At 32.9% G+C, this 20382-nt stretch overlaps 1 protein-coding gene across 1 annotated transcript in view; it reads right to left on the bottom strand.

Moving 5' to 3' along the window:
* The window catches only part of SDHA (succinate dehydrogenase complex flavoprotein subunit A), a 45623-nt gene that overhangs the window by 435 nt on the left and 24806 nt on the right, over positions 1–20382 (bottom strand). The window contains exons 10-14 of the mRNA XM_031946068.1: positions 19967–20138; positions 18836–18954; positions 16475–16586; positions 15814–15944; positions 1809–1922 (exon numbers count right to left, since the gene is read on the bottom strand). Of these exons, the coding sequence (XP_031801928.1) occupies positions 1809–1922; positions 15814–15944; positions 16475–16586; positions 18836–18954; positions 19967–20138 (648 nt within the window). The remainder of the gene's footprint in view (positions 1–1808; positions 1923–15813; positions 15945–16474; positions 16587–18835; positions 18955–19966; positions 20139–20382) is intronic.

Here is a 20382-nt window from a genome sequence, read left to right as displayed (position 1 = left end):
GTAATTTTTACTTTCATTATAAGCATTAACAGAATTCTCAGTTACGTGGAACACAAAAAATGTATCTGCTGATTGACCAATAACGACCAGCAATTCCATTCAGCTTTCGCAGATTGTTAATATGATTTTCCCCACAAAACTACTCTTCAACATTCAATTTTTTCTGGATTCAACTGAACTGTATGTTATAGGACTCTAAAGTAATGATAATGCTTAACATTCTTTTACCACTATTTTTCCTGAGTTGTGAAAAAAAGACAATGGACCTGCATCATGAATGACCCATCAATTTTTGGAGAGTTTCTTCCTCAAATCACGAGGGCCATTTATTAAGGCAAAGGCATCTTAAATTTTAAACTTAAACATAACAATGTGGGGCTAGCAAAATTATTACTATTATCAGTAAATGTGTGTTCTATTTTATATAACTATGTACCCAGAGTTGTATTAAAAATTTCTCAGGTAAAAAGGGGTCAAAAGTGGAAAAAACTTCAGAAGCCTTGTATTAAGGTTTAGAGGAGCTTTGATATTGCATGAAGAACATGTAATGTACTGAATCAATTTTAAATTCTGGCAACTTAAACCCAAACACACTGAAATGTAACTGTGCTTTTAATCTTCTTCCTTAAATTGTTGGCAGTGAAAGAAAAATTCAGCTTAATATATGCTTAATGGATGAGATATATGTTGATGATATGCAATCAATAAACCTCTCTTAAGCACCAATTATGTGTCAGGTACTGTTAGCAGGCACTAGAGATGCTTAGGACAATTTTCATTACACATGTGTATGTGTATATATATATACATCACAATATTCATAAGAAAATATACCTAAAAGTTTCCTTAATAAATATTCAGAATAATGATGCTATAAGGGATCTAAGGTCATTTAGTTTCTCATTCTAGCTGTGAAGAAAGGGCATTCTCAAAAGATAAAGTGAGCTGATTAAGGTCCCACAACTGGTTAGTGGCAGGTCCAGGGCTTAAATCCATGAGTTTTAAATACTATGCTGTCTGTTCTGTTATCCCACACTACTCAATAAATCCACAAGTAAATTTTTAAACAGTATTTCGTTATCTCTAGCTCATTGGGATCTGAAAAGCAATGATTCATAAGCTTTGGGACAGAATCCCACCTAGACAAATGAGTGAGTTAAACTTTGTAGGCCTAAGTTTTCTCACCAGATAACAATGGGTCCTATGGATCAGGAAGGAAATATTTGGCAAACATTAAAGTGTAGATAAATGTGAATAGCAGTTCTCTTTTTAATCAGGAATTTATTCTCCAATATTTTTTTCCCAAAATTTTTAAGGTATTTTAATCTATACAGTTAATAAATTATATAACAATCATGTAGAGCTAGCATAGTTATTTCCCTTCACATAGCATAATTATCTGCCAATAATAATAATATTGTCGATTTAATCAAATGTGATTTACATATAAAAATTCAAACCTGACAAAAAGTTACAAGTATTTCACTAAGATAGAGAAAACTAATTAGAGAGCTACTGGGTTGATGGAAACTGTAACTAAGTCACTTGTTCTTTACGGCTTGACTATAAATACAATTCTAAAGAAACAAGTATATTTTTATTTCTCCCTTAAATAGAACTGATAAGTAGGCAACAATTTAAAAAAAAGAGCAAGAATTATATTCCAGATCCTTGCCCACTTTGATGTATATGTGTTTGTGTATAAATACTTATTAGGATACCTACAATTGATGTTAGAGAATATAAATTAAAAAGTATTCAAAAGGCCTAAAGGGAAAGGGACATTAGCAGAGTAAATTATCACATACCTTTCCAGTCTTGATATCCACATAAGAAAGTGTGTGCTTTCTCCAGTGTTCTGCAAATGGTCTTTTTTGTTGCCCCTCAAGTGGCTTAGAATAATCATACTCATCAATCCTTACCTAAAGATAAAAAATTTCCAGAAAAGTCATTCACTATAAGCCAATTTTCTATTTTTCTTTCTTTGAAAAAAAAAAATTAACCTGATAAAACTAAAAGTAACATACAAAACCAATTGATATATTTATCTGAATATAGAGGTCATGTTTTCCTCCAAAATCTGACTTATACAAGACCTCAAGAGAATCTATAATCATGTTCTCACTATTGGTGGATGATAGTAAAGATGAAATTGTGGAATCCTTGGGGGAAAAGAAAATAATGAAAACTTTAAGGATAACAGGAATGATAAAAATAAATAAAAACTTATATGAATTGAAAGGTAAAAAATATATCACGGTAACTTTAAAAATGTAATTTACTATGAAATGCCCCATGTTATCAGAGTACATGGCATATAATAGATACTTAATAATTGCTTGTTGATCATCATTTAAGGTATCATGTAAATATAAACACGTCCCATATCATCTTTCTGGCTTGTATTTGGAAAATATTGAACTACTTTGAGTGATCCCAAATTTAACTACCAATATTCTCTCAATGTTCCTCTATTGCTATGAATCACAGGATACCATTATTTTCAGTGAACCAAATTGCAGGAGATCCAAAGGGCAAAGACAGATGGTAGGTATAAGGAGGTTCTAGTTGTGTTAATTTGTTATGGCTAATAATAAATTAAGTGAGAATGAAACAACATATTTCACCCAAGGGCTGCCACAGTATTCATAAAATATTAAAACATCGCTTTTTGTTAAAGATCCCATGAGTACTTTGAAGCCTATAAAGTTCATCTGTTTTTGAATACACTAAAGTGTACAGGATTACAAAAGAAAACTAAATTGAAACATAGTTGTTTAAATAGTTAAAAACAGTTAATATCTGTATTCAAAGTACCAGAGGGCAGGATCCAGAAAGTGATGTGTATAACTTAGGGAGCAAGCTGTACTTGAATATTCAAAAAGTTTTACTCCAAAAATATAACACATATCATTTCCCAAGAGACACTTAACTAATCAGCTTATTTTCAAATAATCAAAATCAAAAAGGTTTTACCTTTAATCTCATTATCAATAAGAAAGCCAATTATAAAAGAGAATAGTCTGTGATCCAGGGACACTGGCAGCTTTGTTGTTTCTTAAACAATGTACTGCATTCTCTGGACTCTGAATATTTTTCCCTGGCTATCCCCATGCCTAGAGCTCTCCTCTCTCCTCAGCTTTTCTTTGGGAAGTCATTCCCACTGCTACTTTTAAAAATAGAACTAGAATTCGAAACTCTAAAATTAGTGTTCTTCTACCATAGTATACATTTTGGCATGGCATGACATTTAGTAGCTATTCAGTGATGAAGGGCAACAGCAAACAATGTAAATGTAACTGGGAGCTGGATCATGTTCAATTCTGTGGTGCTATTAAGAGTTCAGATATGGGAAATATGGGCAAGGGCTCTGTGGAAAAGTCAAACTTCAAAAAGGCTTTAAGAGATTGAGTGGAGAAAAGGTCCTACTTTTGAAATAACTGAACAAGTTCGCTTTCAATAGAGTACAAATGTTTATAATATTTACCATGTTTCTCCCTTTTCTCCACTCAATCTAGAAATCAGATCTTGATTCTGTCTTTACTCCCCCCAATAGTCAGCACAGTGCTTTGCAATTAATAAATGGCTATTGGCTGAATGAAAAACACAATAGACTGTCTATGGACATGGTAAACTTATGGTTACCTAATGTATTCAAACAGAGGCTGACTACAGAATGCTACAGAAATGATAAAATAGGTGACGCCTAAGGACTTTCAACTCTTAAATTTTATGGTTGTATGACAGCCATTCTGAATGACACAAGAAACTAATAAATGCTTCCTCTAGGACATAATGAGTCTCTCTTCCTATAATATTTATAGTTTGTACAATGTAGGGATGGGCAAGGTATATTCTGGGAGCAAGACTGAATTTCAACAGTTTCATTTAATCCTGCACTGCAAATCTTGAAATATTGATGAGGGAACCTGAGAACATAGTTTAGATTGTTCAGCCATTTTATGTCCTAATCTTCTATTACTTGTACAAAATCAAAGGTCAACCTTACTTTTAAAACACCATTGGCAATCTTGTTTCTATCTGGAGCATTTTTTCTTTATAAATAAAGAATGCAAAGAGATATTTTAGACTAGCCATCTTTTAACATTTAGCCCCTTTTCCTTTTTTTTTAGCTTTTTATTTACAGGTTATATGTAGGGGTAACTTTACAGCATTGACAATTGCCAAACCTTTTGTTCTAATTTTTCCCATCCTTCCCCCCATCCCCTCCACTAGATGGCAGGATGATCAGTAGATGTTAAATATATTAAAGTATAAATTAAATATAAAATAAGCATACATGACCAAACCATTATTTTGCTGTATAAAAAGAACTGGACCCTTAAATATTGTACAATTCCCTGTGTAGGAAATCCAAAATGCAGGCAGGCAAAAATATAGGGATTGGGAATTCAATGTAATGGTTCTTAATCATCTCCCAGAGTTCTTTTGCTGGGTGTAACTAGTTAAGTTCATTACTACTCCATTGGAACTGATTTGGTTCATCTCATTACTGAAATGATCCATCAGAATTGATGGATCCAGAAGCCAGGTCCATCAGAATTGATCATCATATAATATTGTTGTTGAAGTATATAATGATTTCCTGGCCCTGCTCGTCTCACTCAGCATCAGTTTGTGTTAAGTCTCTTTAGGCCTTTCTGAAATCATCCTGTTGGTCATTTCTTACCGAACAATAATATTGCATAATATTCATATACGACATATATATATTCAGCCATTCTCCAATTGATGGGCATTTCCAGTTTCTGGCCACTACAAAGAGGGCATTTAGCCCCTTTCTAATGATCATTAATTCCTAGCAAATGGAATTAATAACACCTAGCAAATGGTGGCTGAATTAATTAATTTTCATTATAGAATAAGAAATTGTAATTTCTACTTAACAGATATGACACCACAATCCAATTTTTCTCAAGATTCCTCATCAGTTTTAATAAGAGCAATAAAAAAAAAAAAAATCATACCACAGTACATATATCACTTCAGAAAAAAGATGGAGAGGATAAAAGTGAAGTTAGTCAACTTTAAGGAGTATATGTTTTTTTTAAGTTGAGTATAAAATGATCAATTCATTTTTAAAAACAATTTGGAATTATAAAGATCCCACAACTACGCATAAAACCCAATAAGGTCAAAGAAAGAAAGATTCCATATAAACAAAAATATATATGTAGTATCACTATAAAAGGGGAGTAATAACAGTTTCTACCTTAGAGTGTTAAGGAGAAAATGAGATATTCGTAAAGCTCTTTGGAAACCTTAAAAGCTCTATATAAATGCTATTATTGTTATTAGCCAATCCAAATTATCACGTTTTACCTATCCCGTCATCCCTACTGTCAACAGAGATTGATGCTGGTCAATAAAAACTGAAAGTATAATAACAGCATCCAGCAGGCTCTTTCCTTTTGGTATTACCATTAAAGTTTTGGGAATCTTTTTTACAGGAACAGAAATTAGAGGTAGGGAAGATTATAATAATTGTCTATTATATGTTTATAGGTCAGTCAAAATGGACAACAAAAATAGCTATGAAATAGAAACTATTGATTTGTTTTGATGGTTAAAATATTTCCATAATGATCCATCTTTCTCTTTCAGCATATTTTAAGCACCTATACATTGTCAGGCTCTTCTAGATAGTAGGACTACAAATGTAATGGATGAAACATCTATTACTGGCATAGCTAGGGGACAAGTAAATGTATAAATACATATAAGACCTCATAATTTTACTCTTCTGAGGCAAGCCTTTAATATAACCCAATCAGTTAATTTCTGTTTTCTCAGCTTACAATTTTCTATTCCCTGCTCATTCTCTATAAAGCATTGTAGCATTCCTCTAGGACACCCTTTTTGTGTAAGGTGCCAGGCTGAACTGCCTTCATTTTCTTCCAGGCCTTTTCCTTACTTTTTAGAGTCCAGTTTTCCTGTGGTCCTACCACTATTCAGCTCAATTTTATTTCTTGTCCTCCCTTGACAAAATATTAGTTTCTTGAGGGCAAATGGTGTGTTTCTTCATGTATTTATCTCTAGCATTTAGTATAGTGCTGATATACAATAGGGACTTAATAAATCCTTGTTTTCTTCGTTTCTTTTCTGACATTTGTTCTTGTTTAATGTGCTGAGGTTCAGATATGAAGAGGAGGAACAATGCTTTAAATCAATTAATCTATTTAAGGAAACTGACATTCTTTAGAGAAGTGTTATCTAGTATAGTCTCATGACTGTGTGTGAAGTTGCCAATGAATTCTAAAATCTGTGCTCCAGAAAGACGACCGTGGGGAGTGAATACGGATCACAACATAGTATTTTCACCTTTTGTGTTGTTTGCTTGCTTGTTTTTTTTCTCACTTTTTCTCTTTTTGATCTGATTTTTCTTGTGCATAATAATTATAGAAATATGTATATAAGAACTACATACATATATTGGATTACTTGCTGTATAGGGGAGGGAGAAAAAATGGGAAACAAAGTTTTGCAAGGATGAATGATGAAAACTATTTTTGCATATATTTTGAAAATAACAGCTTTTGTTTAAAAAAAATGAAAAAAAAAAATGAAATAGAACACACAGAGTTATAAAGGCAAATAATTATATTGGAAAAAAAAGTAAAATCTATGTTACCAGACAAACTCTGACAAATTTTATCAGGCTACAAGGGTTTTAAGAATAAGCCTAATAAAAGCACTCAAGATCAGAATGCTGATTATAGCAAAGCATGAGGGAGATAAAAATAAAAAATGTCTCAAAGTTCTTTCGTCTCCCCCTTCTGCCTCTATAATGACAATAGAGGAATGATAGGAAAAAATTGAAGAGATTACCGAGGATCAGTTTTCATGGGTAATTATCAGTACTCTAAATGCAAGATATATTCAGTGATTAAAAGAACTAAACTGAATAATTTCTTAAAAAAAAAAATCAAAACGTTGCTACATGCATATAACATAAGAGGATTCAAAACATGAAACAATACATTTCCATTTCAAGAAAGATAACATAATACTATAGATTAAAAGAAGATGTTTGTTTTTGCTTCCCTAATAGATTTAATAGATTTTCTTTTGTTCTCTGCTGTGCACTTTTTGTGTTATCCTTTTTTTCTCCTTCCCCCTCCCACCATCTACTCCAAGCAGGCTACAATTAAGATCGGATATATATGTGGTTGCATATATAGCAACATAAAGTCATCGTTGCACTCATCACTTGTTTGTCTTCTGTTTTTCTGATACATCCTTTATATGACCAAGTCTTTTCATGTTTTTGTAAAAACATTTCTCTAAATCCACCAACTCATTTCCTACACCACAGGAATATTCCAAATTTACATCGAATCATTTCAATACCAATGTTTTTATTATAAAGGAAACCAGAAAACTAAAAAGTTGTAGTTAAATAGAAAGGCAGCTCATAAATTCCTCTTAGAAATGAACAAAAGAACTGATGGAATTGCTTTTCTAATTTTGCATTTCATGGGGATATTTGTTCATCTTGCCTTGCTATGCTCATGACAGACAGCAAGAAAAGACCAACTTAAAGGTACTACAGCTTCTGAATATCTGGTATTAAAAACTGAAGAAGCAGAGACATTTCTAAAAATTCAACAAATCCTCCAATCAAATCAGCTTATTCCTTAATACTAGGTGATTTCAACATGAATGGGCATAGGGAAGGACAATGAAAAACATCTTGGAAAAGATGTTTGGAAAGAAAGATGTTTGAAAAGAAAAGAGACCAAAGGCTGGCAGATAATTCAGATGCCTCAGCCCACATGGGCTCATGTATAGGAAGTTTTCTGGGAGGAAAGATAGCAAATGGGAGCAATACAAGAATCACTGAGCATGCATTTCAAGTCCCTAGAGACTAAGGTCAAATGTATGTCTCTAGAGACTTATCCTATAACCAGACATCCTATGATTAGGTGTCATCAACATGACTAATGTGGAAACATGATTGTACATGTGTAATATATCAAGTATACATGTACAACTTATATCACATGGCTTGTCATCTTGGAGACGGGGGTGGGAAGAAAAAATTTGAAATTTAAGATCTTTTTTAAAATGAATGATGAAAACTATATGTAATTGGAAAAAATACAATTTACGTTAAAAAAGACAAATATGGAAAAGATTTTAAAAAATAAAATGTCTCCTTTCTGAAGCCTTCCCTGATACTGATTGAAAGATAAATGAACAGATGTCAAATTTGGAGACATGGATTCAAATACTGTTTTATACATTAGCTTTGAGACTATGGGAAAATTACTTAAAACACCCAGAATTTTCAGTTTCCTCATCTGAAAAGTATTTGTGTTAATTATCTTACAGGGTGCTTTGAAGAAAACTATAATATAAAGATGAGTTACAATACTATTTAAAGTCCTTGAGAAACTTGGCACATTAAATTAGCTATCACAAAGAGAAGGGAGAAAGAGATCCCCTAAAACACCCTCATCTCATCTTCTTGCCAAGTCGAGAAACATGAAAGTCAAGATATAGAATACAAACTCACATGTCATACATTACAGAAAATGATAGTACTACTATTTCAAAGTCCAATTCTTCTTATGTAGCAAAATAACTGTATGGACATGTATACATATATTATACTTTAACATATTTAACATGTTTTGGTCTACCTGCCATCTGGGGGAGGGGGTGGGAGGAAGGAGGGGAAAAATTGGAACAAAAGGTTTTGCAACTATCAATGCTGAAAAATTACCCATGCATATATCTTGTAAATAAAAAGCTATTAAAAAGAAAATGATAGTACTTTATAAGCAACATCATTTCTAAAACCAGCAAAGCTGTGCAAGAAAACACCTAAACCAGACTCTCAAAAACAGGTTCTCAGATGGGAGGTTCATGGATGTTCCATTTTCAGATTTTTTAAAATATTGATAAATGTTGGTTTCTTTTTTCTGTAAAAGAACTTTTTTTGGTGTGTAGCACTGGTTCTTTGGGAAGAGGGGAGACATAATGTGGGATAAATCATGAGAAAGAAAAAATATCAAGAAAAACTTTTTTTTAAAATAAAAGATTCATGAAACTTCTTAATAACTATGATAAAGAAAAAGTCTCAACACTGTTTAAAGAAGTCATTGCCCAGATTTAATGTATAACCACCACAAAATTAAGATAAAAAGACAAAAGAAAAAAATCCCAAGAACGTTAAAAAGATTCAAAATCTGAAGCTTCCACATCAAAGAAAATAATCCTGTAAATATCTAGATGGCGCTCAAATATCAAGAAATTATAGACAAAACCAATGGTGAATTCTACTAAATGAGGAGTGATGATCTGAAAAATTGAAAATAAAAAAAAAAAAGGTCTTGAGAAAACTAGAAAAGTAAATTCATTTGACCAATTAAGAGAGACAGTATAGTGATATTGCTAAAATCGGAAGAGAGGAAACAAGTAAACTTTAATGTCTTCAAAGGATATTGAAAGAGTTCAATCAGAGAAAGAGGGCCCTGGAAGAGTTGTTTGGTTCTGAAAGGTTTAAGAGGGGAAAGATGGGATAAAAGGAACATGCATACAAAGGAGGAAGGGAATGGAATTTGCTTTCCTCATAACTTGGGAGTATACAAATATGGAGGAAGGGCTGGGGGGGCAATGTACATAAGATGAATTTTACTCTTATCTGAACCAAATCCAGGAGGCTTGAAAACATATACAGAGTTTAATGTAAAAATACATCAAAAACTTAATAAATAGGTGGGGATTAGAGAGGAAGGGAGGAAGTGGGTGAAAACAAAACAAAATTCCTGCTCCCAAAGCAAGGATTAAAAGATTTTTTAAAAAATTGAAAATTAAGGAAATAACGAAGATTAACAGCTTAACAAGTTGTACCATGAATGTAGTGAAATGTTTAAAAATGGTAAAAGACAATAACAAAGAATCCTGGGAAGTACAAACTGATGTACCGTGAAGTGAACAGAACAAGAAGAACAAGTTATACAATGACAATAAACTTATATAAGGGGGAAAAAATTTTAAGAGACAACTAATAAAAGCAAGTAATATGCTGAGAGGAGATAAAGATAAAGCATGTTACTCAGTTCTTGATAGAGGTGATGAACTCAATGTGCGGGAAGAGACAATGTTTTAACAGGGAAAGATTTTTAGAGGAAGGGAAAGATCAATATAAACTGACACTTTAAAAGTCACTAAAATAATTTTTTTAAATGTACAGAAAACAGAAGGAAGCATGAACAATCAAGATAGTTGCTCATTTTTTAAATGTTAAGCTTAGATAAGTAAAATATAAAAAAAATATAAAAAAGTATATAAATAATATATAAAACAAAAAAATATAATTTTTTACTCTTTCAACTTAACATTTTCCCTATTACATTCAAAAATATTTTTACATTTGTTTTTTAAGTATTTTTGAGTTGCAAGTTCTCTCTTATATCCACATTCACAATTAAGAAACCACATGTGAAATTATGTAAAACATTTCAAAAAAAGTCAAATTATGAAAACAGATTTCCCACCCTAATGAAAATAAAACCCTCAAAAAAAAAAGAGAAATAGAGAATGCTTTGATCTGCATTCAGACATAATCAGTTCCTTCTCTGAATATGGATAGGACTTTTTTTTTACCCTAAGTCCTACAAAGTAATTGTGTATGATTGTCTTACTGAGAATAAGTCACTTACAACTGCCATCCCAGAGCATTGTTATTACAGTTTATTTTACTTTGTTCATGGAGGACTTTCCAAGTTTTTTGTTTTTTTTTTCCTGAAGCATCCTGGTCATCATTTCCCAGAAATCAATAATATTCCATCAGAGAAACTTGCTTCTAAAATTTTGCTTCAATTACTTTTCCTTTTTGTATTTCCCATTTTTTCTCTCTCCTTTCATTCTATCTCTCCTCAAAAATGTTTTGCTACTGAGCACTCCCTCCCCCAATATGCCCTCTCTTTTATCACCCTCCCCCCCCCTTCCCATGTCCCATTCCATTTCTATATTGAATATGTATGTTATTTCCTATTTGAACCAATTCAGATGAGATTAAGGTTCACCTATTCTCTCCTCCCATTCTTCCCTGTACTGTAAAACCTTTTTCTTATCTCTTGTTTTGTGGCAGATAATTTTTACCATTCTACTTTTCTCTTTCCCTTTTTCTCAGCACAATTATCTCTCACTCCTTAATTTCATCACACTATGCTATGTGAACTTTGCTATGTGATTCTCTATAGTAAGTTAATATGTCTCCTAATTTTCTATTATACTGACTGAAATTTTAAAAAACCAAACCTATCAAACATCTTCACAGTGTCACAGCTAAGATATATAAGGAATACAACAAGATCTTATGAGGTGAAATTTTTGTGGATTATCAAGTCAAAAAATATATATACATATAATTTACTGTGGTAGAGAAAGACATAAGGTTGTCTAGTAAACCATCTCCCATGAAAGAACAGCAAGATTTTTTGATAGTGAAAAGCAGTAATATATTCAGTGATGCTCCAATTACTATGAAGCAAAGTATAAGCAAGGTATAAAATAGGGTGACATACTCAAAAATGTTAACCAGTAAAATAGAATGTATTTTACACCTACAGATTGAGGGTTCATAATCTGGGGTCTAAGGACTAAACAAATTTTTTTTGATTACTATTGTAAGCTTATTTATTTAATGCACTTAAAAACATTACTTAGGGAAAGGGGTCTGTAGGCTTCACCAGACAGCCAAAGGGGTTTAAGACAGGACAAAAAGTTAAAATACTTCTACCATGGATGGAAGGTGCCATTTTCTCCGATATCCTGTTTGCATATAACTTTATGCTGATGGCATCAAGCTTCCACATTATAAGGCCTCCTCAATAAGAATCTTGTCCAAAGGAAATTGGCTTAAAAATCCATTCAAAAAAAATCTATACGGGACAAAAAATGTGCATAATTTATGACATTTAGATATACAGCCAATGAATTGGTTCATCAATACATATGGCTAAGCCCAGCAATAAAGATGGGTAAAGACCTGGTATAGAATTGAGAAGAAAATGCAATGAATTGCATTTGGGAATTTATATAGCATTCCCAATGATCCCTAGTTGTACCCAAGTGCATCTATTCTGACAAAACTATTCTTTAAGGTAAAGCTTATAGTTTTAAAGATTAAAAAAAAAAAATATATTGCAAGAGAAACTATGACCTCTGAAGAAGTAGATACTCAAAAGAAAAAACAAAACAAAACAAAAAACCACAAGAAGAATTCAAATAGGATCCAGGATGTTATCAGTAATGATTAAAATGCAAAATATGGCATTTTAAAAAATGTGATGGACAGATATGACTGTGAAATACAATATAAATACAAATGTGGAATTATATATGGCAGCTTGAATGTTGCACTGGTATCCAGAAAATATTAAAAGTGGAAAGTGAGGGCTTCCAAATGAATCTTAAAAATGACATGATACCAACAAATTATTAAATCTAGTTTCCTTATCTATAAGCTTCAAGTCTTGCTACCTTTCTCTCCCCTTTAGAGTAATTCATGGTAAATAGCACAGAAATCAAAGGCTAGGAAGCAACTAACACAAATAAAATTTCCCAAATCAGTAATGTATTTAAAAAAAAAACACCACATTATAACCAATTGGAAAAATATTAAATATTCTTGGATTGGGTGAGCAAATATAATAAAGATGACAATACTATCTAAGCTAATCTATTTATTTAACACTATACCAGTCAGACTCCCAAAAAGCTATTTTAATGACCTAGAAAAAATAACAACAAAGTTCATGTGGAAAAAACAAAAAGGTCAAGAATTTCAAGGGAATAAATGAAAAAATAATTCAAATGAAGGTGGCCTAGCTGTACCAGATCTAAAATTATATTATAAAGCAGCAGTACCAAAACCATTTGGTATTGGCTAAGAAGTAGATCAATGTAATAGGTTAGGTTCAAAGGACAAAATAGCAATAACTTTAATAATCTAGTGTTTGACAAACCCAAAGACTCCTCCAGCTTTTGGGATAAGAACTTACTGTTTGACAAAAATTGCTGGGAAAATTGGAAATTAATATGGCAGAAACTAGGGCAGAAACTAGGCACTGACCCACAGTTAACACCGTACACTAAGATAAGGTCAAAATGGGTTCATGACCTAGGCATAAAGAATGAGATTATAAATAAATTGGAAGAGCATAGGATAGTTTATCTTTCAGACTTGTGGAAGAGGAAGGAATTTATGATCAAAGAAGAACTAGAGATCATTATTAATCACAAAATAGAAAAATTTGATGATATCATATTGAAAAGTTTTTGTACAAACAAAAGTAATGCAAATAAGATTAGCAGAGAAGAATAAACTGGGAAAACATTTTTACAGTCAAAGGTTCTGATAAAGGCCTCATTTTCAAAATATATAGATAACTGACTCTTAATTTATAAGAAATCAAGCCACTCTCCAATTGATAAATGGTCAAAGGATATGAACAGACAATCCTCAGATGAAGAAATTGAAACTATTTCTAGCCATATGAAAAGATGCTCCAATTCATTATTAATCAGAGAAATGTAAATTAAGACAACTTTGAGATACCACTACACACCTGTCAGATTGGCTAGAATGACAGGGAAAGATAATGCAGAATGTTGGAGGGGATGTGGGAAAACTGGGACACTGATACATTGTTAGTGGAATTGTGAATATATCCAGCCATTTTGGAGACAATTTGGAATTATGCTCAAAAAGTTATCAAACTGTGCATACCCTTTGACCCAGCAGTGTTACTATTGAGCTTATATTCCAAAGAGATTTTTAAAAAGGGAAAGGGACCTGTATGTGCAAGAATGTTTGTGGCAGCCCTCTTTGTAGTGGCCAGAAACTGGAAACTAAGTGGATGCCCATCAACTGGAGAATGGCTGAATAAATTGTGGTACATGAATATTATGGAATATTATTGTTCAGTAAGAAATGACCAGCAGGATGATTTTGGAAAGGCCTGGAGAGACATACATGAACTGATGCTGAGTGAAATGAGAAGGACCAGAAGATCATTATTTACCTCAACAACAATACTATATGTTGATCAATTCTGATGGACATGGCCCACTTCAACAAAGAGATGAACCAAATCAGTTCCAATAGAGCAGTAATGAACTGAATCAGCTACACCCAGGGAAAGAACTCTGGGAGATGACTATGAACCACTACATAGAATTCCCAATCCCTCTATTTTTGTTTGCCTGCATTTTTGATTTCCGTCACAAGCTAATTGTACACTATTTCAAAGTCTGACACTTTTTATACAGCAAAATAACTGTTTGGACATGTATACATAAATTTTATTTAACTTATACTTTAACATGTATTGGTCAACCTGCCATCTGGGGGAAGGGATGGGGTGAAGGAGGGAAAAAGTTGGAATAAAAGGATTTGCAACTGTCAATGCTGAAAAATTACCTATGCCTATATTGTAAATAAAAAGATATATATGTTATATATATATATATATATATGTACATGTATATATAAAATTTAAAAAACACATTATGATTTATAATTACTAAATCAAAAAGTCATATTAGACAAGACTGCTTAAGTGGACAGGAATTCATATGTACACTACAGTTATAAGTGAAAAGACACAATTCACAATACAGTTGGCTAGGACATAATTCTATTTAACCATATGAAATCACTGAATTTTAAAGAGTTGGATAAGACACTTCAGAGGTCAACTACCTCAATCTATATCAAAACAGGATTTCCCATTATAACATATTCATTATAAAACTCAAGAGAGTATAAAAGTAGTCTGTGGTTGAAGACACATTTTAACTGGTGGAAAGTTACTGAAGTACTAAGGGTTGCTGCCACCACCTGGACATAGACAATCTTGCAAGTTTAACTGGATCAGGCACTCTGGAATTTTTGTTTCAGGGTACCATGTAGCCCTAAATTCCTTAGATTAGATATTGTGCGACCCAATAGCTTCATTTTTTACAGAGAAGTAAACTGATGCCTGAGGCATTCAGCATCTTCAACAACGTCAGTCACAAAAATAGTAAAGAGCCAGGATTCAAAATCACATGCTTTATCTTTAAATCCAGTGCCCATCTGTGTCTCATAACAATGGTATTTAGTGCTCTACTTTATACTTAATAAAGAGGAGACTACATGATTATTTGGATTTTGATCATTATCACCTTTAGTGAACTTTACTGGCCAGGATAAAGGGAAATAAGCTAGCTGTACTTTTAATTTCTACTAGCATAGGAAGAAAAGGTTAGAAAGGAAAGAGGCAAAGTAGGAAGGAAAGGCACAAGAAAATATGTATTTATTGCCTACTATGTTCCATGTGCTATGCTAAGCACTTTACAACTATCATCTCATTTAATCCTCAAAACAAGCTTGGGAACAGGTGCTATTCTTATCCCTATTTTACAGTTAAAGAAACCGAGACAAATAAAATTTAAATGACTTGTCTATATTCACACAATTATTAAATATCTGAGGCTGGATATGAATACAGTTCTTCCCAATTCCAGGTCCAGGGGCTTTAAAAGAAGATCCATTTAGCCTCTTCTAAAGGAGGCAGAGTAAAGTAGGGAAGAGTGAGTTAACCTAGATTTTATTAGAAAAACAAAAAACCCTGCTACTTCAAAGCAGGAAAAATGGCAGTAGGTGTTAATGGCAAGTAATTAGAAGGAAAAATGTTTGAACTTCTTTTTACAATGTTGAAAGAGGGATAGAATAAGGAAAAATATATACATGTAATGTAATAAGCAGATCACTTAAAATAACAGAAATTATACCTTGTAGTCTTCTCTTGCATGAGCTCCACGTGATTCTTTACGGGCCTCAGCACCATAAATAGTTTGCAGAGCACACAACATTAGGTTCTGCAATTCCAAGGTCTCCACTAAATCAGTATTCCATACCATTCCTAAAAGTCACAATAGGATTTCAGAAAAACATTGTATTTTCTCCAGTTATTAAATGTTTATTAAGTGCCTACTACATGCTAAGAGCTAGGGATATATAAAAAGAGACAAAAGACAGTCATTGACCTCAATGACTTTGCCATATAACGCAGGAGACTAAAGGTACTATCTTCAGAAAATGTTGATCTATTTCACATTTAAATAAATACCATAAATACCACTTAAAATACCATGGTTCTTTCACCATTTGTACTAGTATACTTGATAGTCTACAAGTACTGGAAGAAAAATATGACTCAGTAGTTTGTGGGCAGCCATAAGGTAGCTTCATACAGCACTTACTTTACAATGAGGTGGAGAAGTACCATTTATAATGAACATACTCAGGAGTCGGTCACATTTTTTTCATGTACTAAATATAAATACATTTAGAATATTTTAAGATTATGTAAACAATAATATCCATTAAGTCCGTTGTCTTTGAGATCTAAGTAGTGTGAATCTTGTGAAAAAGGAATTTAAAACCTTGTACCTCTGTCAAATGTCTTCAGATCCTTTAAGTCATTGTAGAGCTGGCTTATTTTCTGGCAGCCTTCCTGCAACACACTTCCCACACGGAACACGGCTGCATGATTCTGCATGGACTGGGCCAAAAGAAAATGACCATTAAACACCCTAAAAATATCTTAACATCCATAATGGGAATGAAGGAAATGCCCTGCAAATGTGAAATCAGCACACAGGTTCCCTCAATCAGAAGTTTTCTGGTTATAATTACCTCGTTATAGATAACTCTTGATATAGATACCTCTATCTCAACTAAATACAAAAGTATTAAGCAATCAGGGTGCCCAAGTGTACGTCTTCTCAATAAAAAGAAAAAATATACTTTGGGCAAGAAAAGTTTCTAAATGTTCATCAAGTCATATAAATATGGTCTCCACATCATTTACAGTGACTCGTGCCTTTCCGGAACCAGAGTGTATGTAAGGAGGCTATTGGAGAAATGTAAAAGTTGAAATATTTACAAATAACTGGGTAATTAGTGTGGCTAGCCCTTCTCCTCCCATCTACATTGCATGGTTATAAAATTAGAAACTGACTTTCACATGTGTTTAGTAGAACACAAACAAGGCAGACAAGTGAGACAGTGAAGGAAGTACTGTTTGGAATAAGGAAGACACATCTTCATGAATTTGAATTTGACCTCCAACACTTGTTAGCTGTGTGACCCTGAGCAAGTCACTTAACCCTATTTGCTTCAATTTCCTCATTTGTAAAATGAGCGGGAGAATGAAATGGCAAACCACTCCAGTAGCTTTGTCAAGAAAATTTCAAATGGGTCACAAAGGGTTCTAACCAGGATTTAAAGCACTGATCACAACAACAGCAACAATAAAATGATTAAGTTTGCTTGCTATATAAGCTACATGTTCTTCAGAGCAACCCTAATATTCTCCAAGTACAGTCCAAACTGCACAACTTCTCTCCTAGCCCATTCCATCATTCCCTTTGCATTCTACCTCTACTTGTCAATAAAATTAAAACTTTTACTCCACGGCCTATTATGCCGAAGATATTATTAATTCTCTTATCAAATCTCTATTTTACAGATGAAAGAAATTAAGGAGGAAAGGGCTAAACATATAAGGCCAATACAGTTAGCAAGACAGAACTAGTGTCTTACCGTTTTTTGTCTAGCACTCTTTTTTGCTTTAACTAAAAGCTGGCTTGGTCCTGTGGACACCATATCCCTTATACCTTTCTCCACTAGTGGTCATTTCTTCCTCTAATTCATTGTACCAGCATGGCTACAAGATTTAATTTATTCTCAATACTGAGATAATGAACCATATTTAAATATTTTCTGTTTCTTTATTCACCTTTTTCAAGCTCAGACATTGCTGACTGAACTTTTCTCTTCCATCTTGTCTACTCCTCCTCTCCCCCACCTTATTATCTCTCTATCAGATATGTTCAGACCATTCTTTCCCCAAGTTTGCCACTATCATCCACTGACCTTCAGCTCATTCTTCCACCTTTTTCAGTATTTCGTGGCTCTTTTCTATACCTTGTATTTTGCCATCACCACCACTATCAATATTCATGTTGATGACTCTTTTAACACTGAAATTATACACACTCACCTTTCAGAACCCAAACTTTAAAATTCAATTCTCCAATCACAATCTTTTAGCCTTTCACTTCTATCAGTTTCCCACTCACATTAAATGTGTTATTTGCTCCCCTTGGGGACCTTTCACTATTGTTTCATGAGCTCTTCCTAACTAATACTTCATTTACTGCCTTATCTTATCTTGACCTAACAGAGTTAACTACACAGTATCTTAAATTCCCTTCTCTCTCTTCCCTGAAGTTGTTTTATCGTCTCTTTGGTCTGCTAAACTTCACTTTTCAGTAACACCCATCATTGAGTTGGCTGCTCCTACTTTTGGGCAATGGAATGCAATCACAGGAAATGAAGAAAATGAGCTAATCTAAACAGCCATCAATTTAGAGGGCATAATATCATTTGAGCTCTCACTATTGCTCAAGAATACTTCTATTACTGATTCTATTTTCCGGTCCTCAAAAGTGATTGTCTTAAATCTTTTCTTCTCTCCATTCTCTTCTCTACACTTATGGATGACAGTCCACTTAAACCCTCTGTTTCATTTTTCATATTTATGCATAATAATGAATATATATACACATATATATATATATATATATATATATATATATATATATAGTTAATCAATTGATTATGGGCAAATGATGTACATGAAAGATACTTCTCCACTTCTATTGTACTGCAGGGAATATGTACTCAACAAATACTTTTATTGGGGAATAAATGAGCAGCTAACTACCACAACATGAAGGTCCTTACCTTTTGCATGTTGAGCCTCAGTTCTGATGTTCTTATATTTCCAGAAGCAAATCTTAATTTGTCAAGATTTGCAACAGATTCTTCCCCAGCATTTGATTTAATTTGAGGGACTTTATCACCTATTAAAAAATTTTTTGATTTTAATCTTTGAAAATAGGCATTTATAAATTCTGGAGGAAAAAAGCATTAAAGTATCGAGCATGCAGAAAAAAAACTCAGCTTACATCTTAAAGAGTACCTCTTTATATTCTTATTATTCAAAGAAAACATAAAAATAGAGGGATCTCAAAAGAACACATGATTTACCTTCCTGCCTTAAGAAAGATAAAGTATCTTTTCTGTATTCAAAGACATGAACTTACAAGAGTTTAAAAAATAGAGGAAGAAAATACTAATAGACTTTAAATCTAAAATATTCTGTTTTTCTAATTTAGTCAGTATAAAACTAAAGTTTGTCATTTTTAATGATTTAAAAAAAAACAACCCACCCCAATCCTATATAATATAACATAACATAGAGACCTAGACACACAAAAAACAAAGATAAAAGATATAGGTACAGAGGCACAAATGCAAAGATGCTAAGAAATGTTCATATACCCAAACAGAAGGTAAGAAAAGAAACAGATAAGAACACTTGGTAGTTTTTGTAGTACAGCAAGTGCTCATTTTACACCTAAGATACTAAGTATGATGGAAAGCTTCTTAATCATTTCTTGATATGTTAATGGTCTTTTTGAACAGAAATAATTTCATTCGTATTGAGACTTTCATTATTTTAAAAATAAAGGTTTACTTTGATAAAACTACAAGGTTATTCAATTAGGTGAAATTCTAAAACTTAAGGAGTTCTGAAATTTGCTTTTAAAATCTTCAGGTGAGGGTAGATTGCAATATTAAAAGAAAAAGTTTTCACAATTTCTTCATTCCTAAAATGAAGGAGGTTGAACTACATAATCTCCAACATAACTTCTAATTCTAACATACTAAAATTCTATAATCACTTCCATTATAACCAGTCTGGGCCTTTATCTCCTTATTTGTAAAAAAGTGAGGCTGCTAGACGAGATAGCTTCTAAGATGCCTTCCAGCACTAAATTTATGAGCTTATGATTGTGCCAAAACACATACCAGGTTTGCATGTTTCTGCAATACTGAGGGCACAAGCACGACCAAAGACAACCAAATCCAGAAGAGAGTTTGCTCCTAGTCGATTAGCACCATGTACTGATGCAGATGCTGCTTCACCACAAGCATAAAGACCAGGTACAATTTGATCTGTACCATTCACATGTTTAAGAACCTGTTCAAACAACAGAACAACTGGTTTAAAATATTATTTAATAGATGTGTGTGGGTATGTACATGTAATGTTAAAGGTCACTTTTAATGGGGTGATCAGTTCCTCCATTTGTCCTATTTTGCATTCTGCCTTAAGGTTATGACCATCCCCTCTTAATGGTTGAGATAAAGGTGTTATAGACATTCCTTAATGTCATTAGAATATCAGTAACCTCCATCTATGAGGCTATCCCCACCTAGGTATC

Source organism: Sarcophilus harrisii, chromosome 1 (assembly GCF_902635505.1).
Source record: "Sarcophilus harrisii chromosome 1, mSarHar1.11, whole genome shotgun sequence".
Classification (NCBI taxonomy): domain Eukaryota; kingdom Metazoa; phylum Chordata; class Mammalia; order Dasyuromorphia; family Dasyuridae; genus Sarcophilus; species Sarcophilus harrisii.
Note: the sequence above shows the minus strand (reverse complement) of the source record. Positions and strands in the feature narration are given on the sequence as shown.